The sequence below is a fragment of the Lissotriton vulgaris genome, chromosome 1_2 (genome assembly GCF_964263255.1).
Source record: "Lissotriton vulgaris chromosome 1_2, aLisVul1.2, whole genome shotgun sequence".
Taxonomy (NCBI): Eukaryota; Metazoa; Chordata; class Amphibia; order Caudata; family Salamandridae; genus Lissotriton; species Lissotriton vulgaris.
In genome coordinates this window covers 239,533,930-239,557,993 of record NC_141686.1, presented here as the reverse complement: position 1 = coordinate 239,557,993, position 24,064 = coordinate 239,533,930, and the positions used below count along the sequence as shown (strand labels likewise).

At 50.5% G+C, this 24,064-nt stretch overlaps 1 protein-coding gene across 2 annotated transcripts in view; it reads left to right on the top strand.

Annotated features, from left to right (window-relative positions):
- GPBP1L1 (GC-rich promoter binding protein 1 like 1) overlaps positions 1 to 23,794 on the top strand; it is a 411,897-nt gene extending 388,103 nt beyond the window's left edge. For both annotated transcript variants that reach the window (XM_086953160.1, XM_086953159.1), the window contains one exon: positions 22,870 to 23,794. In XM_086953160.1, the coding sequence (XP_086809286.1) occupies positions 22,870 to 23,019 (150 nt within the window). In that variant the 3' untranslated portion in view covers positions 23,020 to 23,794. The remainder of the gene's footprint in view (positions 1 to 22,869) is intronic.
- The last annotated feature ends 270 nt before the right edge of the window (positions 23,795 to 24,064 follow it).

The window sequence follows — 24,064 nt, the reverse complement described above, 5'->3', positions numbered from 1 at the left end:
CCCCCTTTTGTAAATCGATTTTGGCCACTATAGGTGTGGCAGGGTATACTCAGACATGAGTCCCTTTCTCACTGCTCCATCAGGATTCAAGCAAGCCGGGCCGAAGAGGCTGAAATGCCAGAAACCGGTCCCCGGTAGCTTGTCTCCTTTCTGGTAAAGAATTGGCTTGGTAGTTTAGTCTGCCCTGTTCCCATGATGCACTGGGCCAGGGACAGACTGATTTGCATATAGCCAGGTTCTGAGCTGGGATGGGGCAGTGAGATAAATAACGGTGATGGATCAAGCCCTGATCTTTGGACTGGGTAAGAGTGGTCTGCTCAATTCAGACACTCTGTTCATCACCACCCCCTTTTGTAAATCGATTTTGGCCACTATAGGTGTGGCAGGGTATACTCAGACATGAGTCCCTTTCTCACTGCTCCATCAGGATTCAAGCAAGCCGGGCCGAAGAGGCTGAAATGCCAGAAACCGGTCCCCGGTAGCTTGTCTCCTTTCTGGTAAAGAATTGGCTTGGTAGTTTAGTCTGCCCTGTTCCCATGATGCACTGGGCCAGGGACAGACTGATTTGCATATAGCCAGGTTCTGAGCTGGGATGGGGCAGTGAGATAAATAACGGTGATGGATCAAGCCCTGATCTTTGGACTGGGTAAGAGTGGTCTGCTCAATTCAGACACTCTGTTCATCACCACCCCCTTTTGTAAATCAAGGGAGTGCTGAAGCACGCGCCGGAGGTGTTCAGGGAGCCCACTCGGGCGCGAGTCATCAATCCTCGCATAGACAAAAAATACAAGGCAGCGCCCTCGGATCCAACGTACATCAAGGGACACTTGCCGCTGGACTCTTTGGTGGTATCCAACGCACGTAAGCGGGCGAACTCGCAGACCACGGGTGACGCTCCTCCCCCAGACAAAGAGTCAAAAATATTTGAAGCCTCAGGGAAACGGATTGCTGCGCAGGCAGCTAATATTTGGCGCATTTCAAACACGCAGGCCCTACTTGCACGCTACGATAGGGCGCATTACGACACCCTAGAAACACTTCTGCAGCACTTGCCTGATCAGTACAAGGAGGCAGGTGAAATGTTAATTCAGGAGGGGAAGCTGATCACCAACGCCTCCATCAAATGTGCGCTGGACGTGGCTGATACCGCCTCCAGGGCAATCAACACTAGCGTGTTGCTGAGGAGGCATGCTTGGCTTAGAATATCAGGCTTCAAACCTGATATACAGACGACCATCTTGAACCAGACAGTTAATCCTGACCACCTGTTTGGCCCCGAGGTGGATGCGACCCTTGAAAAAATGAAGAAAGACACGGACACTGCTAAGTCTATGGGGGCCCTCCAGTCTCAGCAGTTTCGGGGTGGTTCCTTTCGCCGCTCCAATAACAGAGGCACCTCAAGGGGTCAGGCATCGCAATCCACACAGTACTATAAGAGCAACACCCAAACCTCATACACCAACAAAGGTAGAGGTGGTTACAGGGGCAACAACGTTAAAGGCAGGGGACGTGGAAACAGCTCCAGGTCCTCCTCCACCAACAAACAGTGACGCCTTGTCACTGCCACCCGACCACACAACACCGGTCGGGGGGAGGCTCCAGCAGTTCCTGCCCGCGTGGAAATCCATCACCACGGACAGGTGGGTCAAATCTCTTATCCAGTACGGTTACTGTCTAGAACTTACTTCCACTCCACCAAACATACCTCCAAGAAACCGTCCTATGTCCGGCGAGCACTTGCACTTGTTGCAGCAGGAAGTTCAAGTCATGCTGCAAAAAGGGGCAATAGAGCTCGTTCCACTGCAGGAAAGGGGAACAGGAGTTTACTCTCTTTACTTTCTGATCCCCAAAAAGGACGGATCCCTCAGGCCCATCCTGGACCTCAGGCCCCTCAACTGGTACATTCTTTCGGAGCACTTCCATATGCTCACGTTGCAGCAGGTCCTCCCTCTGCTTCAACAGGGGGACTTCCTGGCTACGCTGGATCTCAAGGATGCATACTTTCATATCCCCCTGCATCCTTCCCACAGGAAGTACCTCAGATTCACGATTCAAGACCAGCACTACCAGGTCAGGGTTCTGCCTTTCGGGGTCACCACAGCGCCAAGAGTCTTTACAAAGTGTCTGGCGACTGTGGCAGCACATCTACGACGCCAGAACGTCCACGTCTACCCCTATCTTGACGACTGGCTCATTCAGGCAAAGTCAGAACAGCAGTGCGTCGACCACGTGTCCCGCACCATTCATCTCCTGCACGATCTGGGATTCTCGCTGAACTATCCAAAATCCCATCTCCAACCCGCCCATTTACGGCAGTATCTGGGCGCGACAATAAACACTCTGGCAGCCACTGCGCAGCCAAACTCAGTGAGAATCGCCAGTATCCAAACGCTGATCCAACGATTCAGACCTCAACACTCGCTTCCAGCGAGGGTGTTCATGCAGTTGATAGGCATGATGGCCTCCTGCATCTCCATCGTCCCGCACGCGAGGTTACATATGCGTCCGCTCCAGGAGTGCCTAGCACGTCAGTGGACTCAGGCTCATGGGCAACTAACAGACCTAGTGTTGGTGAGCGGTCGGGCGTACAACTCTCTGCATTGGTGGAATCCACAAAACCTTTGCAGGGGCCGACCGTTTCAAGAGCCAGTGCCACAGATTATCCTGACAACGGACGCCTCTCTCCAGGGATGGGGAGCGCATGTACTCCATTACACAGTGCAGGGACTATGGACACTACAGCAGAGGAAGATGCACATCAACGTTTTGGAACTGATGGCAATCTTCATGGCCTTGAAGGCATTCAAAGTACATCTGTGCAACAAGGTCGTGTTGATCCGGACGGACAACATGACGGCCATGTACTACATTCAGAAACAGGGGGGCACACACTCTCCGCAGCTGTCTCATCTGGCTCAGAGCATGTGGAAGTGGGCCATTCAGAGGAACATCTTCCTCATGGCGGAGCATCTCCCGGGCAAAGACAACCAGATGGCGGACCTGCTCAGCAGGCACAGCCACCAAATGCACGAGTGGGAGATACATCCATCAGTACTCCAACCGTACTTCCAAAAGTGGGGTCATCCAGAGATAGACCTGTTCGCCACAAAGGAGAACGCAAAATGCCAAAGCTTCGCCGCCAGGTTCCCACACCCGCAATCGCAGGGCAATGCGATGTGGATGAACTGGTCAGGCAGATTTGCGTACGCTTTTCCCCCAGCACCTCTGATACCGCTGGTGGCACGCAAACTCAGGCAGCACTCGATGACTCTCATCCTGGTTGCTCCAACGTGGGCTCGCCAACCATGGTACACCACGTTTCTGGAACTCTCCGTGGTACCGCATCAAAGGCTTCATCTCACCCCCAGCCTTCTGACGCAGAGCCATGGCGACATTCAGCACCCAGATCCGCAACAGCTCAACCTGGCGATCTGGCTCCTGAAGTCCTAGAGTTTGGCTACCTCAATCTTCCCACCGATTGCATGGACATCATTCGGGAGGCAAGGAAGCCCACTACTCGAGCTTGTTATGCGGCTAAATGGAAGCGGTTTGTCATTTACTGTGTAAACCACGATATTGACCCGCTAGATGCTTCCATTCAAAACATCATTTGTTACCTGTTCCACCTGTACCAATGCAATTTGGCGTATTCTTCCATCCGCATTCACTTGTCTGCAGTGGCAGCATACCTCCAGAATAGGCAACACCTGTCACTTTTTAAGGTCCCTGCTATCAAGGCTTTTCTGGAGGGAATCAAAAGAGTCATTCCACCACGGACACCACCAGCTCCGGAATGGAACCTCAATGTGGTTCTTACAAGGCTGATGGGTCCTCCCTTTGAGCCACTGCACTCTTGTGAGCTTCAGTTTCTGACTTGGAAGGTTGCTTTCTTAGTAGCGATTACATCGCTACGGAGGGTTAGTGAGTTGCAGGCGCTCACCATCCAAGAACCTTTCTTCCAAGTGCACGCTAACAGGGTGGTGCTCCGCACTAACCCTAAATTCTTACCCAAGGTTGTATCTCAATTCCACATGAACCAGACAATTGAGTTGCCAGTGTTTTTTCAAAACCCAGAGTCGCTGGCGGAGCGGATGCTCCACACCCTTGATGTTAAAAGAGCCTTAATGTACTACATTGACAGGACAAAAGATTTTCGTAAGACCAAGCAACTTTTCGTTGCATTTGCCTCACACCACAAGGGAAACGCTATCTCCAAAGCTGGGATCGCTAGGTGGATCGTGAAATGCATTCAAATCTGTTACGCTAAGGCTAAACTCACTCTCACAATTCCACCAAGAGCCCACTCCACCAGAAAGTTGGGGGCCTCTATGGCTTTCCTAGGTAACATTCCCTTAGAAGATATTTGTAGAGCAGCCACATGGTCTACCACGCATACTTTCACTAAACATTACTGTGTAGACGTGCACTCCAAACAGCAGGCAGCTGTTGGTCAGGCTGTTCTCAAAAAACTTTTTCAAACTGCTGCAGCTGGCACGGGCGGCCGCCGCTAATGGAGGGACTGCTATGTATTCTATGCACAGATATGAATTCAGCAGCCCACATGCCTCGAACTGCAAATGCTACTTACCAGTATGCATCTCTTCTTGGCATGTAGGGCTGCTGACATTCATATCGCCCACCCTCCTCCCCGGCGCCTGTAGCAGCTGCAGTATTCATATACATATATATATATATGCTCTTAGCATGGGCATCACTCACATACTTCACTCCATCTCTGCCAATGGCTAAAAACAATCTGGGGATGGAGGCGATGCCCATGCGCACTGTAGTCCAGGGGAGGAGCCACCTATCTCGTGATACTTCGAAGACTCTTCCAGGACAACAATGTGCAATCATCCGGACCCAACACTAGGCGGCGATCTATGCACAGATATGAATGTCAGCAGCCCTACATGCCAAGAACAGATGCATACTGGTAAGTAGCATTTGCATTACCCTACTTGCTTCATCTGGCACAGTCAGGCCTAGCCCACTCCTCCATAAAAGTACATTTGGCGGCGATATCACAATTTAAAAGGACACATAGAGAGCCCTCTCTGGTCTAGTAGACTGATAAAACAATTCCTTAAAGGTCTCTATAGATCTTTTCCTCGTCCACGAATGGTCCCTCCAACATGGCATCTAAATGTGGTTCTTAATCAACTAATGAAACACCCTTTTGAACCCACTTCACAGGGCAGAACTAAAATACATTTTGTGGAAGACAGCTCTCCTCCTGGCGCTTACATCAGCCAGGAGGGTCAGTGAACTGCAGGCTCTTTCCGTCCAAGACCCCTTCCTGCAGTTTAGGGATGACAGAGTAATTTTAAGGACCAATCCTAGGTTTATTCCTAAGGTTCCGTCGGACTGCCACTTAAATGAGCCGGTGATTCTCAGATCATTCTTTCCATATCCCAGCAACGCAGCTGAGAGATCGCTGCACTCATTGGACCTTAAAAGATGTCTAAAATTTTATATTGATAAAACCAAACATTTCAGGAAATCCAACCAACTTTTCATAGCCTTCAGTAGACCTAGACAGGGTCTACCGCTGTCCAAACAAAGCATCTCCAGATGGATCTCTTCGGCAATTGCCTTCTGCCACGACAGAGCCGGACATCCATTGCGCTCTAAAATCAGGGCGCACTCTACAAGAGCCATGTAGACTTCTATGGCACTATTTTCTGGAGTGCCAATTATTGACATCTGCAGGATGTCGCCGCATACCTTCACCCGGCACTACTGCCTGGATACAGAGCTGATGAAGGATGCAGCAGTGGGACAAGCAGTGTTACGCCATCTATTCCAGTGAGGTGAGCCTTCCTCCATCCCTTTCTGGTATGCAGATTTCTCTGTTACTGCTTCTTGTTGATATCTATTGATGGTTCATAGTCGCATGATATGAATTATCTAATGACTTGTATATGCTGTTCCATCGGAAAAGTGCACAAGGTATTGCTTGCTACTCTGAATCAGGCATGTGAATCTATGAAAGACACCCATAATACTGGATAAGAAATGCGTTACCTGTAACTGCAGTTATCCAGTATTGGTGTCTTTCATAGATTCACATGCAACCCTCCCGCCTCCCTGGGAAGGACTCACCTATCTCTCTATCAGTGCTACGCCTACTTAGCTTGATGCGTACGAAAATCTGAGAGACTGAGGCTCCAGGCAGGAAGGTTCTAGAGGGAGGTGTTAGCTGATTGGCTCTCTTCTAGAGTTTGGTCCTTTTTACAAAAGGACATAGGCTACTAAGGTGAGGCCCTTACGCTTAATTCTCTCTATATATGTCTATAGGACATTACTTTTCTATGTACCGGGGACTCCCGTCTCGACGACGGGGAATGATTCAGGCATGTGAATCTATGAAAGACACCAATACTGGATTACTGCAGGTTCAGGTAAGTAACGCATTTCTGCTCCAAGATCCCACCTTACCTCTTGAAGTGCTGGTCACCCCTGGAGAGTCTCCGTCCCCGAGCCTGGCTTTGTTCCTTTTTGACCGCCTGACCACTCAAAAGCACCCTGCACACAGCTTCCCCCCCACTTGCCCTGAGCAAGTGACCAGGAGCCCAGCTCCCACAGCCGCCTGGCCTGCTAGCCAGCAGCCACCAACCGAAGGCCCCCTTCCCTCATTAGATACCATTGGGCCTACCTATCTCTGCACCCGGCCGCCCCTGTGCCGTTGGGAGCGAACTAACTGTACTTACCTGACTCTGGGGGACCCCTGAGTCTATGCCCAGAACCTTCACTTCACCAACAAAGTACCCACCTGGAAACCAGTAATTTACTTACCTGCCATTGGATAACATTGACTCATTTTGACTCGAACATTTTTTAAGTGTGAAGTTTTGAAATCTGAAAATATTCACGTAAAATCAGCCAAAGTTCGAATTCCGAAGTACTCACCTGTGATCAAGGGAGAAGCCAGTGCTGTACCTTTCAGCCCAGTACTGAACCGCAAAAGTAATCCCTAGCGGGGTTACTAGTAACCTGTATTTTCTCCATAGGAACCCATTGTCTGCTTTTCTATGAAATTTCTTCTAAAAGTGTCTACTTTTGAAAACTTGAAATATTCTTTAGAAATCCCACAAAATACTGAAAGCAATTACCTACCTGTTTTGAGTTAAGATCCCAGTGCTGGCCCTAGGAGACCAGTCCCGAGTTACAAAAGTAACGCAATAGTATTTTACCTGAAACCTGAATTTTCTCCCATTGAATAACCTTGTCAGATTTCCTTTGAAAAGTTTCTAAGTTTGAACTTTTTTTTTTGATAATCAACTTTATTAGGCATATAAAACGGCGATAAATCCATTAAGAGCAGCTTGCAAATCAATAAAGACAATGGTACATGAGCATCGACACGTATCGATTGGATCAGTCCACTCCAGTCCAGCAATTTAAGACCTGTTGCCTAATACACAAGAGCTTAAAAGGACTAGGGCCATTGCACTGGAGAGATAAATTCATTCCATATAACCCGGTTCGGTCATTTAGGTCCAGTAACCAACTTCTCCTGAGAGTACCAGCTGTGAGAAAGACCAGACAGGGTGGTAAGGCCTTATCTGTAGTTGGCCCGACTTCATGGAATAAGCTACCCCTTGAGCTGAGGCAATGTTCTGAACATCTGAGCTTCAGAAAGAAGCTCAAAACATTCTTGTTTCAGAGCTAAATTACTATCCATAGACTGTCTGACTATGCTTCTGGTGTTTTGGACGCAGAGATACTCTGGTAAAGAGTCGATTAAAGCGCGTTATAAACCCGCAAATAAATTCCTCTCGTGCGACAGTGGTAGTGCACCATAGGACATTCATTACCTCCGGACCTAAGGCGGAGCCACATTAAACCATTTCCCCCATATTTTGAGGAACATCTCTGGGCAACCTCTGGATTCGAACAAGGCCTCCTCCTGGGTGCCGCACCAGTCCACCCCTATCCTCCACCCACTCACCTTGGGAGCATCGGGCCGGGACAATTGGCGCCCTATATCCCGCTTAGCCACAGCCACCGCCATTCCCAGTAGACGAGTAGTGTGGCTCACTGGTTAGAGGCGGCAGACCTGAGAGCAGAGGACGGCCCGGGACCAGGGTTCGATTCCCGGCGCGGCAGGTTTCTGGACCAGGGTCAGCGGACTCGATAATTCTCTCGCCTCGGTGCCCACTCTGATCAGCGATCACACTCGGCAACTCTGGGCATTAGCTTGCCTCATCTTCACTAACGGCCCCACCAGACCGCCGGGGATGCCTGGTCTCACCCTGGAGATACCCATTAAGGGACCATCTCTCAGGCAAGCCAGGAAGGGGACCTCCGGGTAAGTAGTGCGCTATATAAATGCCTATACATTACATTACATCCTTGACCCATCCAGGCCCTCCAAGATCCCCAACAGTATTCGTAATGGGTCATGGGGCACCTCCCAACCCAGGGTCTGTGTGAGTTCCCGCTCCACCCCCCTCCAGAACCTCTCCAATATTGGACACAGCCATGTCATGTGATAGAAGTCAGCAGGGGAGAAGCCACATCTTGGGCAGTATGGTGAGGGACGCAGGCGGGTGCGGAAGAGGTGCTCCGGGGTTAGGTAAGCCGCTTGTAGAAAATGTCTGGATTAGGCGCAGTTTGGAGGACGTGGTCAAAGTGCGTGTAGCCAACAGGGCATCCATCCAATCTGCCTTCTCCAAGGGGCCCACCCATCCCTCCCACCGGGTGCGAAGCTAGTCCAAGGACGCAGGGCTGTTATTTACAAGGGAATGATATATGCGGGAGACGCCCCCCTACCCAGATTCCCCATCATCAGCTGCGCTTCCAGCGGGCTAAACTCTGGGAGGGTGAGGGGAGGTGCGAGTGGATGGCATGGCGCAGCTGCAGGTATCTGTAGTGTTGGGCATGGAGGAGGGCATGGCGCTGCTGCAGGTTGGTGAAGGCACGGATATGGTTCCCACCCAGACATCTCCAAGAACCAACACCCCGATGAGGTCCCATCGGCGAAATCAGCCCAAGGACAACACCTCTCGGAGCCAAGTGCCGTGTCAGAAAGGCATCTGACGAGTAAGTTTACGATCCCACCCTGTGTGACGCAGGGAGGCGCGCCAGGCCAGGTGGACCGTCCTAGTGATGGGTGCCATCGTTTGAGGCACCGGGCTACCTTACAAAAATGCCTGGATCCGAGAGAAGTCCACATCCTCCAGTTCGACGCGGTATACTGGGTCGGACCAGCCGCCCGCGTACCAGTCGTGTGTAACTATCAGCTTGGTGGTGAGGTAGTAGAGGTAGAGATAAGTCACCCCCAAGCCTCCGTCAAAGGAGGTAATGAGACTATGGGCTAGAAAGACCCGCGGCCGTCCACCGCCCCAAAGGTATCTGGACAGGGCCCCGTTGAGTTTGCGGAACCAGGAGTGATAGAGGGATTGGAGACGTTTTGCATGACATACAGGAAGCGGGGGAGGACCATCATTTTAAACAACGTGCTGCACCCCAGGGGGTAAGGGGGAGGGTTTGCCATTTTTTAAGGTCCGACCTTATCCGAGTCACCAGGGGGGGTAAATTCCTGTGCCCATTCCAGCTCCGGTAGGAGGGCCACCCATAGCCCCAGGTACTTCACTGAGTGATGTCTGAGGGGGATGGTCGACTGCCAGTCAAAACAGTCACGGGAATGATGCAATGGAAGCAGGGTGGACTTGGCCACGTTGGGGCGAAGGCCGGAGACCCTCTCGAATTCCATGAGGATGTGCAGGCATTTGGGGCCCGAGGTCGCCGGGTCCGCGAGGTACAGGAGCACATCGTCAGCGTAGAGGGCTATTTTGTCTAGGTGGCTTTCGTTCCAGGCCCAGCCCTGGACGAGGGGTTCCTGTCGGATGAACGTCGCCAGTGGCTCCGTCGCTAACGCGAATAGGAGTGTGGAGAGGGGACACCCCTGCCGCATACCCCTACAGATCGGGAATGCCTCAGAGTGCCCCGTTGACCAGCACTCGGGCCTTAGGGTTGGCATAGAGGACCCCAATGTATCGGCGGAACATCGGTCCGGAGCCCATCGCCTCCAGCACGTCCTGTAAGTATGCCCACCCCACCGTGTCAAAGGCCTTCTCAAAATTGAGAAAGAGGGCCAAGTATGGGGTAGGCGGGCTCGGTGGGCTAAGGTGAGGTGAGGGCGACGGATGCAGTGGCGAGTGCCCCTGGCTGGCATAAAGCTGCATTGGTCCAGGAGGACCAGGTCTTGTAGGTGGGGTTTGAGCCTCTGGGCCAGCATCTTGGCAAAGAGTTTAATTTCATTAAGAGATGTGACGAAAGTCTGCACAGTTCGTGGAAGGCAGTTGGGTCTTGGGGATGACCACGATCGTGGCCAAATCCGATTCGGGGGGGGAGGGGGAGGAGGGAGGAGGGAGGAGGAGTCAGTATCCACCACCTGTCAGAACAGGCCCAACAGTTGAGGGGCTAGGATATATCCGATGGTGGCGTAGTACTCCCGCCGAAACCCATCCGGGCCAGGTGTTTTACCAGAATGAAAGAGGGGATAGTCTCTCAGACTTCGTCGAGGGCGAAGGGCTTCTCCAGGGCCTCTGCAGCTTCAGGAGCGAGCGAGGGAGGGGAGACGGGCATCAGCACCAACCAAGAGGGAAGTTAAGGACGCGTCAGCTGGTCGATCTGCGTAGAATGCTGTAAAGGTGTCGGCTATGGCCGCGGAGGTTACCTGAAGAGTGCCATCCGAGGCTTGGATTTCAGGAATGATCCGTTGGATCCTGGGGTAGGAGACCAGGTTGTGGAGGAGCGTGCCATTTTTATCGCCCCAGCTGTACACGCGCGACACCGATGAGCGCCACAACATTTGGGCCGAGTCTAGTGAGATTTGGCGGATCTCCTCTCGAATCAACGCCAGTTGCCGAGTGGGGTCCTCACGGCCAGTGAGAGCAAACGCAGCCTCTAGTTGGGCAGCTCGGGACTCCAACTCCACAAGCCGGGCCAGCCGGTCGGCCCGTTTGGCGTGGACAAGTCCCCTAGCCACCCCACGAATCACAGCCTTGCCAGCTTCTCAAAGGGTGCCAGGCGAGGAAACCGATCCCTCATTGGTGGCGAACTAGTGGGTGAGCTCCTGCTCTAACGTGTCCACCAGTACAGAGTCTTGCAGGAACCATGCATTGAGGCGCCATACCGGTCGAGGGCCTGTCGGGGCGAATCCGAGGCGGAGGGAGACTGGGGAATGGTCGGAGTGTCCCCTGGGCAGGATAGTCGTACCGGATACCAGATGAGTCCGTAGCCGGAAGGAGGAGAAGTCGATGGCAGGAGTGGTTGTGGTGGGAAGCCGACGTGTGGGTGTACTGTGACTCGCAGGGGTTCCAGATGCGCCACACATCGCAGAGCCCCAGAGCCGAAACCCAGCTAGTCAAGGCTGCTGCAGAGGAGGTTCGGGACGCAGACGGGGTCCCAGTCGCGTCTCGCTGGGGCTGCAGGATGGCGTTAAAGTCTCCGTCCACCACCATAAGACCGTAGGGAAAGGAGGAAGTCTGCGTGAGGCACCGAAGCGTCAGGGACAGGATGGCAGGCGGAAGATAAAGGTTCAGGACGTTCAGAGGACATCCCTCCACCATGCCAGATACCGCAACGTAGCGCCCTTGCGGGTCTATGACTGCTTTAACCAGTGTGAAGGGAAGCCCTCTCCCGATCAGGATCGTAACCCCTCGGGACCCCCGTTGAAACCCTGAATGCCAAACCGTCGCAAATCCTTACCGGTCCAAGAAGTTACATTGCGTTCCCAGTAGGTGGGTCTCCTGGATAAGAACGTCCGCTGCATGGCCGTAGGGGGCGTTCCTCGGAGAGCCAGGTCCATGCAGCCTGCGGGTTGTCAAAGAAGGACTTGCCCTCAAAGAGGACTTTAAGGTGAGCTGGAAAGAGAAGTCTGTAGCGCAGCCCCAGCGCCCTGAGCTTTTGCTCTACTTCCTCATAGGATCTGCGTTGAGTCTGGACCTCCCTGGAGTAGTATGGGAGATTCATGATTTTGGAGCCTTGGAAGAGCAGTGGGCCCAGCTCCCTAGCGGCCCCTAAGTTGGCATCACAAACCCGGAAGTTGAAGATGCGGAGGATAAAGGGCCAGGCAGTAGCTTCAGTGGGGGGCCTGGGCGCCAGGGAACGGTGCGCCCGCTCTATCGCAAACCAGGGATAGAGTTTCTCTGCGGGCATCCAGGAGTGAATCCAGGTTTCTAGGAAGACGGCAACGGGACCAGTCTCCACCCGCTCCGGAAATCCCAGGAGGCGCAGGCTGTTCCTTTGAGCCCGATTTTCGGCGTGTTCCGCCCTATGATGGAGGTCCTGCGTCATAGTCTGCAACTTGGCCACCTGGGTCTTTAAGGTGGCGAGGTCGTCCTCCGTTGCGGAAATGCGGGATTCGGCCTCTGTGATGCGTGCCGTGGTGTTCCGAAGGTCCTGCCGGATGAGTGCCACGTCCACTCTCACCTCCCCAATTTTGCTCATGATGTGAACTGGTCCATGAGCTTCTGAGATGGGGAGAGCGGGGTCTGCGTGGTCTTCCCTCTGCCCATGGTCGCCAGGACCCGGACGTGGGTGCGTGGGAAACTCTCGGCTGCAGGGGCACACCAGAGGGCAGGTCTACCAGCCTCCCAGGGGGGTCCGATCTGCAGGATCCGACAACGCCACGGTGGTCCACCGCTGGTCACGGTCCCCCAGACCTCCTCAGCTTCGCAGTGCGGCGATCCGGGGATCCAGAGAGGGGAGGGCAGGGCAAGTAGGCAGACCCCAAGCCGTCCAGGCGGTCCACGAGGTGGGCAGCGGCAGGGCCAGTCAGGGGCAAGTGAGACGGTGCAGGGCCTTCACAGTGCGCCGCCGAGGATCCCCTCCTGCCGCAGGTCCCCGCGCCGTTCCGGGCTATGCTGGTAGCAGGGGGGGGGGGGGGGGGGGGCGCAAGGAGAGACTGGCAAGGCGTTCCTGGGCCTCCAGGCTGGTTGGAGGCAGGCGGGGGAAGGCAATCATCCAGTGCAGTGTCCCCGCAGTAAGGGGCGACAGAGCAGGGCGGCCCACAGGCCCTCTGTGTCGCCGTGGAGCCCTGCGACTCCCCAACGTCCGGGCAGCCAGTGGGGCCATGCAGTCCAGGCCTCCGGGATCACAGGGCGGGGGCCCAAGGGGCAGGCGCCTATCCGGTCAGTGTCTCGGTTCACCAGCGGATCGCCGTGTGGCAGAGCAAGGAGGCCGGGGCCAGGCGCAGAGCGATCGGGGAGGACCAGCCCGCAATTGGGCAAGGGGGGGGCAGTAGCAGCCCGCTATGCAGCATGTGGGCAGGATCGATGTAGGCCCTCCCCCGCCACCCCCCTCAGCCCAGGTCCACCCCACCCGCCCAGGTCCTCCCCCACCCGTGCTCCCTCTCACCTGCCCCGGCCCTCAGCCAGGGCCCTCCGGTGAAGCTCCGCCGGTGCGGGTGGTGGGGGCGGCTCCTCAGGGCCATGCGCGAGTATCGGCCCGCGGCCGGGGGCACAGGGAGACCCCTTGCCGCCAGGCTTTCCCCCAGGTCTTCGAATCCTCAGGTTTCCACGCGGTCAGCCTCAGGTGCAACCGGGGGGGGGGGGGGGGGGGTTGAGGTCCGGAGGACGGCCTCCCTCCTTGTCAGCAGATCATTGGCAGCCCCAGGTGTCAGCGGGCCGCCGGCTGGTGTGGATGGGCTGCCACCGGTGGGGTCCGAGCAGCCTCTGGATGCCCCAGCAGGTCCGGCACCCAGGCGTCGCCCCCGCAGGGCCCCCACAAGCTCCACAGCCCACCGGATTTACGCCGCAGACATGGGCCGGTCAGGCGGCTCAGCGGCCCCGGGAAGCTCAGTAGGCACCAGGGCGTGGGTGAGGCACTGCCGCTGCTCGTCCGCTCTGCAGGGGGGCCCGATATTCCGCCATTTTGTCAGGCACGAGGCCGGGAAGAGTGAATGAGGCGAAGGAGATGGCAGACCTCCACGGGGAGTTCCAAGGCACCGGAAGGCGCAGCCAGGCGAATGCGCGAGTGCCAAAGTTTGGAGCTGATGGTATGTATTGCTGCAGGGTGGAGGACGGATGGGGGAGGGGGGGTCCAGAGCACTCTTAGACCGCCATCTTGACGTCCTTGCCCACGCCCCCCCCCCCCCGCCCCCCCCCCCCCCCAGTGTGAACTTTTAAAACCGCTTTATATTCATGAAAATTCACTACAGTAACTAAAGTTTTTGCTAACCTGGTTTCAGCTTAGACCCCAGGACTGAATATAAGATCTAGTAATCTATATAGTAATCAACTGTACTTGCATGTGGAAAACCCATTGAGCTCAATTCTATAGTGTTTTAGGATTGTGCTGCTTACTGTCAATACTGTATTAATTGTGCGCACAAACTTTATTGCTCCTATGCAAAGTAATTTCATGAGAGAACTCATAACAAGAAAAATATATTTTAATAGCTGTTGGTTCTAAAACGCCTATATCTGTGGATATAAGAACAATTGACCTGGAGTTCAGTCCTTGAGTGTGTGAAACATTTTGCTGACTGATTGTGTACAACAAATGCTTTACACTGTCCTCTGGTACTGCCTTACTGCTCGACCAAGCTACCACTTTGAAATGAAAAGGGGATTTGTATAGCGCGGCTGCTGCCCAAGGGCGTCCAAGCGCTGAATAGAGGACATAGTACTCTGAGGGGGGAGGAGGGGCTTAGTTTCTGAAGAGGAAGGTTTTTGGTTCTTTGCCGAACGAAGAGAGGATCTGATTGGATCTTAGGGAGGGGGGGAGGGAGTTCCACAGCTTGGCAGCGTTGAGCTCGAAGGACCTGCCTCCTGCCCTGGATCTTTTGATTCGGGGAACAGTGGCAAGGCAGGCGTTTGATGAGCGAAGTTGTTTACCGGGGCAGTAGGGGGTGAGAAGGGAGTGGTTGATCTGGGGGCCAACTCTATAGAAGGCTTGGTGGGAGATACAGAGGGCCTTGAATTTTACTCTTTCCCTGCCTTAACTGATTCTCTGCGGGGTATCTGGAGTAGGGTCCGGGCTGCACAGTTCTGGGTCCGTTGAAGCTTTTCTAATACGTATTCTGGTGCTCCCAAGTAGAGGGCATTGTTGAAATCAAGCCGAGATTGAATGAGGCCCTGGATGATGATTTGTTTGGCTTCCAGGGGTAGGATAGGGAGGATCTTTTTTAGCATCCGGATTAACCCGAAGCAGATTGCTGATGTCTTCGTTGCCTGAGTGTTAAGAGTCAGGGATTTATCGAGCCAGACTCCTAAGCTCTTGATGTCCTCCTTCGGGGATGGGGGTGGGCCCAAGCTGGAGGGCCATAGCTGGGTGATGGTGGGGGAAGGGGGGACCGAGGAGCAGGATCTTATCCCCATTTAGTTTTAAAGAAGATGCCGTCATCCAGCTTTTTATCTCTTCCATGCAAGATGCCATGTTGGCTTGCGGGAGCCCGCTGTTCTTCTGTGCCAGGGAGACCACGAGCTGGGTATCGTCCGCATATGATATGATTTTGATACCATATTGACGAACGATCCCAGCCAGCGGTCTCATGTACACATTGAACAGCGTGGGGCTCAGGGAAGAGCCCTGGGGTGCCCCGCAGCTCAGAGGTTTGCTGGTGGAGCAGGAGTCACCATCGAAGACCTGGAAGGTTCTTCCGCTCAGGAACGATCTTAACCAAGCAAGAGCATTTCCAGAGACTCCGAGATCGACCACTGCCACTGATCCCCCTCGATCTAAGATCTTTCTCGATTCTTCCACCACGGCTAGGAGAGCTGTTTCCATGCCATGTTTTGGGCGGAAACCTGTTTGGGTGACATCCAATAGGAGGTTTTCTTCGAGGTGTTTAGTTGGGTGGAGATTAACATATTTCTCCAGTATTTTACTTGCCCAGGGTAACGGAGAAATGGGACGATAGTTTAGTCGTTCACGTTGAGATTGGGTTTTTTCAAAAGCGCTTTCACCATCGCCTGTTTCCATATGGGAGGTACGACTCCCTTTTCCAAGGAGCAGTTCAGTAGCTCTAGGAGGGTGGGGAGAATGATTTGGCTGGCCATGGTCATCGTAAGGGGGGGTGTTGGGTCTGAGGGAGAGCCAGATTTTATCTGTAGTGCGAGTTTGAAGCGATTCCAGGTCTAATGGAGGGACGTTGCTCATGGTTACTAGGCGTGGGCATGTTGTATCTGTTGGGAGCTGAGTCTCATTGATGTTCGGGAGCGGAGGTGGTGAAGGAAGAATAAATATTGATTTTTTTGGTGAAAAAAGTCGGCTAGATCATTGCAGCGGCCGATAGGGTTATCGCTGGCACTGCAGAGGGGGAAATTTTGGAGAGGGTTTTGACGATTTGATAATTTTCTCTGGGTTTGGATCTGGCGGAGAGGGTTTTTCCTCTGTAGTAAGTGGATTGGGCTATAGTGATCCCAAGTTTATATGCCTTTATGGCTTCCTTGTATCTGGTTTTGTCAGTCGTAGTATAATCAAGGTGCCATTTCCTTTCTGACCTTTGGAGAGTAAGGTCAGTTCTGACTTTAACCTCTGTTATAATCTGGGGTTGGTGGACTCTATACACACTGTACTTCATTCTAGTCCAGTATATATAGCGGCACTTTCTCACAGATGGTCATCAACTGTTGCTTTCTAAAAGTCTGTCTTTTAATGAGGGTTGTGTAGGAAGGTACATCCTGACTATGGTTGCCCCCAACTTTTTGCCCTGTGTTTTAGCTGGTTTTGGACATAGTCGACCTGGGACCCTGCCAATCAGGACCCCAGGCCTACTGCTCTCTCTTTAAAATGGATTCCATGTACCCTAGGTACATTTCCAATTGGTACTGGGCCACCCTATCAGACCCTGTAACTCAGGGCATGGGTGTACCCAGGGCTGCCAGGGGCTGCAGCATGTATTATGCCACCCCTGGCTGGCCTCCTAAATTTGACACAACTGGCTGCATGACAGCTGGGGCAAAGTCGTGTAATCACCCTTTGCTGTAGGTGTAGTATACCTATACCTAACCCTAAAATGGACACACAGATTCCTATCAGTCACTCCTATGGCAGGCCTTAACAATCCTGAAGGCAGAGTGCTTGGAATCGTGTGAGATGGTGCTCTGGCATGAGCTGAGCCTGTCTGCAGCTTGCGGAACCAAGTCCTAATAGCTGTTCCATGATATCGCATACCATATACTCTTAAGTGCATTATAATCCTCGCGGTTAAATGCTATCTTTGGTATTGCTTTATCAAAACATGTCGAGTAAGGTGTCATACGAATTGGAATACTAACCCCTCGCCAATTCTGGCGACGGGGTTAGCATTCCACCCTTCTAGAGGGACACGACATGTATGTAACTGTGAACCCCGGTTAAAGTTAAGCAAAGCCTCAGCTCCACAAAATGGATGCTGCCACCACAGACACGAGTCTGACCCCCTGCAGCTGGGAGTCCTCCCAGTGAGGGGAGCCTGGACAAAGGGTTTCCTGTCAGGGGCGGTGCTAGCACCGTCCCAGACATGGTTTTGTGTATCCTGGGTAGGCAGGGCTTTTCAGGAAGGTGACTGCTGAGTGGCACCCTGGTGCTCACTACGCATAGGCCAGTCAGAACCAGTTCCAGGGGCACACCAGCCCCTGGCCTGGGGAAGTCCGGCAGGGGAGAGGGGTGTAACCACCCCCCTCCTAGTCCCACCCATAGGCAGGACCTAGTCACCGGGTCAGCCCCCTTTTTTAGTATAAAGATGGGAGCGGGCCCCCTGTTCAAATTAGATCATCTTTGGAATCAAGATACCACTTTCTTCGAAAGGACTTCACGATTTCTTCTTCAAGATTCTCCCTTGTGGCTAAGGAGTAGTCACCCTGCATCAAGCGGGCACCATCCTAAAGAACACTGCGGTCTGCTGCAAGTCCTTCTTCACGAATCCGACGACCCAGCTCGACGAGACCCGGCTTCCCTGGCACCTCTGACCTCTACTCACCTCTACAGCAAAGCTGAGAACCGTGAGTGTGACGAGACCTCGAGGGACCGACTATCGCCAAGACTGCACGACATCTTTACTGCAAGCCCACCGTGTCCTCCACTGGTGAGTGCTTTGGGGTCCGAGAAGCCCCGACCCTGCGCAGCTCCAGCACCCAAGGTCAGCCTCCCTGCATCTCCACGATCTGCGTGGGGCCCTTCTGCTGTTTGCTGTGCACCGCGTTGTTTGGCTACTAGCCGGCTGGCTTGTGGCCTTCTGAACGACGCCCGACGACATCTCTGCTGCTGGTCTGGTTGCTCCAGGCTGGCCCTTGCTTCCTTCTTCAAGAGAGGCACCCTCCTGGTCCACTCCAGACGCCATTTTGGGTCCACCGCGTGGGCTTGAATTTGCCAAGGCTTTGTTGCCCAATCCTGGGCCCAGCGACGCCGACAGCTTCTATCTTCGTGGGACAGCTCGATCCTCCATCCTGGTCGCCGACAACGCCTCCTGGTCCGTGAGATCTTCGAGCTCCAGCGTCACCCACTCACCTTGTCGAGGTGGCTACCATCCGGTGCCCTCCTGGTGCCCACTGACTACTGGCTAGTAGTCTCGAACTTGGTCCCCTCTGCTTTCAGGTGTCATCTATCTTCGAGATCCAGGCTTGGATCCAACTGAACTTTCTTCACTGGTCACCGGCCAGCATCTTTCCTTCCGGCTCCTGGTCCGTCTACGAGGATTCCCGACGTCTTTTCAGACCTATGCAGCTGCAGCCCCTGGGCTAGGTAACTTCGGCATTTCGGTGCCCCAGCATAGCCTCACTATCCAAGGGTCAGAATCTATCTTCGTTTTCTCCCTATCAGGTCGGGTTCGCCCGAGAACACTAACTTTCTATTTCCTAGCTACCATAGACTTTTGTCCGCATCTCGCGTGAGAGTGCACACACTGCACCCGAGTCCCCTAGGCCTCCTAGTCGTAATCTAACGATTCCCTAGTCAAGTCCTAGCGATTCCAAAAGCTATTAGTATTGTACTTACCTGCTAGGAATTTCACATTCCACTTTCAGAGTATATGGTTTTCCGTGCCCCTCGGGCATTTGTATATACTGTGCTAACTTAAGTATTTTTGTAAGAGTTTTTGTTTGTGCTTAGTACCCTGTCCTCATAAAGAGTACAGGGCTGTTGTGATCTTTAATAAATAACTGTTTATTTTCATAACACTTGTGTGGTGTCCTTTCACTTGGTGTTCAAGGGGTATATGTGTGGTAAACAGCTGGCTTAACACGCCCTCTCGAGTCTTTAGCCTTAGACTGCTCGTATCCATGCTACTAGGATAGCTGGTCTATAAGGTTGACTTACAACCAATCATCAATAAGGGTTGCTGGACTGATACATAGTGGGCACTAGAATAGTGACCACTGCATATCAGGCCACCTTCTCACAGGTTGTCAAAAATATCGATCTTATATTGACACCCAACATGGTTACGTTCTGATCAGATTTAGATTTGGTACCATACACCACCTGGTTGCTTTTTCCAACATGAAGTCCTGCACTTGCTGTATGGTTTGAGGAAACAAAGCATGTTGCACTTTGTTGTTTTGCAACTTTTATAAGAATTTTCGGTGCTAGTCTTAAACCTATTCTTGTTGCACATAACATTAGAACCTGTGAAGATGCCCTGAAATATTTGCTTGCACTGCATGATCACCATGTGTGTTTTAATGTTGCTCTTTCTGTTGCAAAGTTTATATACCTAAGGAAAGGGACTGTGTATTGGATATTATTACAGGGCAAAATGTTTTAAGTGACTGGATGGTAACTACTCTTTGTGTATCCCGTGTAATAATGGGATGTATTTTTATGCTGTATAAATGATACAATTTTACACACCTTTATGTCTGTTTTTAACATGCTGAATAAAATTATTGAACCTCACCAATAAACCGCTACAAAATCATTGCACAACATGTGAATTCAGAGAAGATTCACGCTGCAAAATGAAATGATTTCTTACTTTTAGGAGTAGCTTTGTAGCTTGAAGAATTTTCTGGATTCACAACCGACTCACCTCCCCAGAAAATGAATGAGCAAAAAGGAAAAAGAAGCAAACAATGGCGACCACACGTGGGGCTTCTTGGGAGGGTGTGACTCCAGACAAAGCCCCAAATGGTGGACAGTCAGTGCCCTTTCTCAATCTACTAAGGTCTCAAGTCTAAAGATCTGCTAATGGTCTCTTCTTCTGGGGTCGTGGACAGCCTACAAAGTAACTAACGTCACAGTGCCACAGATAGCGCTTATAGGCGGCTCCAAGATCACTTCCATAGCAGAACGAAGTTGGCGTGCAGCCGCACAACGCAACCTCCAAGCATGCAATGATTAAGATTTTCCAGATCCAGTCTCACTGAAAAAACTGAGTGTTGAGTAATTTGTTTTTCCATACCAAACCACTAGAGGGCGGAAAAATTGACAATATGTGAATCCAGAACACACCTCAAGCTGCAGAATTAAGCTTTCAGTTAAGTAAATATTTTGTTTATGGGAAGTGTTATCCCTTTCCTGTTAGCCAGACTATACAGCCGACCGCTTTCTTTCAAGAGCTAAAGATGCATGCTGAAAGAGCTCTACACATATTAGACGTACACAGGGTGTTCATTTACTTCCTTGAGGAAACCAAAAACAAAAGAAAGCCATTTTTTAAAATATTTTTGCACGAGCAAACTCTGGGACACCAGCAACCACAGGGGTCATTGCATAGTGGATAGCACAGAAAATAAATTCAAACTTGCTGCACAGAAGCGGGTTAATCTCTAGAAACTAAACCAAGGTCCCACTCCACAAGCAAAAAGGAGCAAGCATGACCTTGCTAGCAAATTTCTATCAACAACATATGTATGACGGCTACATGGTCTTGCATACACACCAACTCAAAGCATTACTGAATGGCTATCCAGATTCACATTGAAGCACAGGTTAGGCAAAGAGTACTAAAAAAACTGTTTGGCAGTTCAAGCACATTTCAGCCCAACCTCCACAAGGAGGGAGATACAGTTTCCATCATTTCTATTGTAAACAATTACTTAGGATTTTCTTAATTTGTTAACCCATTGACACCCGTAAACACCATCCCTTGCTGACCCATCACTATCCCTAAACACAATCAGCCCCTGCCCCCTAAAATCCCTTGCCACACCAAAACTACTCATCCCTGAAACCTAAAAGCCCTTTCTACCCCAAAAATCCACAATCCCTGAACCATAAAATCACTCACTCCACCCATTTTACACCAGCCATCCTTGACACATAAGAACTCACTGTAAACTATTCATGCCTGAAGCCTGAAACACCTCTCTACATCTAAACTTCACCCATCCCTGAATCCTTAGAATTCCTTACGAACCTACGCTCCACCCTGTCCGAAACCATAACACTTCACCCGCAACCCATAATTGAACCTGCTAAACCTTCACCAGCCCTAAACTTTGCCCATCCATGAACCTAAAAAAACTCAACACCCCTAACACTGTACCCATCCCTGAAACCTAAACACCACAAATCCATGAACCCTAAAAAACCCTCTTCGCCGTAACTTCAACTATTCGTACTCCTAAAAACCCCTCGAATCACCCGAAAACATTACCCATCCCAGAACAAAAAAAGCCACAGTAGTCCTAAACTTTACCTAAGTTAAATGTAATTTTCGATTTTTCCTTAAAATTCTTTCCTTTAAAATGTTTTTTCATTCGTTTTTTTTTCCTTAAAATCTTTTTTCCTCAAAATTGGATTTTCATGATTTTGTTTTTCTCCAGTGTGATTTCTCAGTTTTCATTTTTCATTAATAGACACATCAGGCAGGTACAGCTACAAGATCAGTGACTGCAGGTGAACCCAGAAAAGATTTAGCCGCTTGAATAGTTCTCTGGATTGTCATGACCTGCTGCTTTCCAGGAAATTAGGGAGGCAAACGGGCATCGTTAATAATACAGTATAAGGAGACCGTGAATCTCGCGCAGTTTGCAAGATGTATAACGAACCTGAAGATGGCAAACTGCAACATTGACATTACGAAGCACTGCTGCCTCAACAGCCAGGTCTTACAGGAAAGACATTTTAGTCTTCTCGTCCTACTGGACTTTTTGGATGCCTTTTTTTTTTCACCATTGAGGCGATACATAATAAGTTGTCCTCATGTTTGAATTTTTTGATTTATCCTGCTAGAGTCTTGTCCTTGGTTACCAATTTCAAGTATTGTGGTCAGCAGTAACCAAGGCCACTATAGCAAAGCGGATTGTACAAACAATGCTACCGGTTGGCAAACAGAATAGTTTGACATTAACTCAAAGGCATGGCTACTACAAAATAATAGGCTGCATTGTAATGTGCAAATGTAATTGAATTGTCTTTAAATCACTTTTACCAAACACTATTGTGTAGATTCCCAAGATTTAAAATGCTTATTTAGCACTACTCCCCTCTTCTAACCCTCCTTCACGAGGTTAATATGATTTATAATCTATGCAAAGCGTGAGAATCTAGAAAAGAAGCTTCAGAAAAACTTCGCAACCTCTAGATGGCAGAATAACAGCAAATAAATCTATTGTGCTGAAAGCTACGACATCCTCGTTACAGGTAAATAACTTGTGCTGTTTACTGTTCACTCCATACCAGCATTGGTAGTGATTAGACTTCCTCCTCTGAGTTGTTTGGTGGTGGTCTGAAGATTCCTGCAGAGGTTTGTGTCCTTTGAAGTAAGTCCTAAAATGCCTCTCTGAAGCACATTTCATTCCTAATTGTAATAATTGTTGAGCTGATGTAACCGGATGTTATCAATTGTTTATGGGGGAAATGTATACAGTCATATGGGAGGGGTTTCTTAGCACAAGGATAAGAGTACGGTTCGAGGAGTATCAGTATTTAGTTGAAATGTTCTTTTAGTTGGGATTGTGGGAGTAATAGGTCTTTTGTCTGTTACAGTTACGAAGCAGCACCCTTCGGAAGAACGGATTTGTCAAGCAATGCAGCTCTCACCTCTTCTCCTTATGGAGAAGCACTTTCACATCCCAACTCAGCGAGGACTCTCAGACTGACCCTAGTAGCAGTGACACTTCTGATGACGATGTCTAATGAAAAGGGCCTGTTCCTCCCCCCTCAATACCCACAACGGCAACCAACACAGTTTGTATAATGAAAATGCGTCTCCAGGACTATTCAGAGAAAACCACCCACACCTTTATTCCTCCGTCTCCACTTTTATTTTGGTTTTCATGTTCATTACTTCATGCACAAGGGAAAAGAAAATCCAAAGAGGAGGAAAATGGGCTTGTCTTAGCTATTTTTTTATTTTATTTTTTATTCTTTTGGTCTTCATGTGCTTCGTAGAAATATGTTGGACATTAAAATGAAAAGCTGGTCTTGAAGGACTGGGATGTGTGTTGGACACTTTTAAAAGAAAAGCCAGCTTCTACTGAACAGCATCTGCCTATGGAGTAGGGGCTCATAATGTGCTAAAGCAATCATTGTCCGTGACAAAGTGACTTGAAGTTATAATTGTGTTAAATTAATGCTAATAACTGTTTGTTTCATTTGTTTTTTCCGCTGGGGGAGCTTCGTCACTTACAGGTGTTTCAGTTACTTTTTTTGTTGAAGGGCGGGAGGAGTATAGTTGTAAAATATTCAATTATAGGATTTTGTTTTTGCGTCGTTCTTTGAGCCTTGATATTCAGGGTGGATTGTAAAATATAAAAGCAAAAATTTTTTTGTGAAGATTTCAAAAAAAGATTAAGATTATTTTGATAACATTATTTACAGATTTGAAAAAAGTGGTTATCACGCGAGTCTGTATGACGGAAAAAAACTACTGCATCAAAAATAACTTGGAATAAATATTTTTTTTGCATCAGTGGAGCAATGGTCTGTGAATTGTATCAGTGAATTACATGTAAGGCTTGGGATGATAGTGAGTTTTTTCTCTATTTTGGTAAACTCCACTTCTGAGGAATATTTTGACAAAAGCATGACTGCCACTTTTAAAAGTGTTTTTGGTCTTAATTTTCTAATTGGGCTTTTGTACAAAATCTTGAGACATATTTCTGCTTTTTCAAACATTTTTCTGACATAATGGTAAAAACATTTTTTCTTACTAGTTTCGTTGGAGTGGTTTTATCTGCAT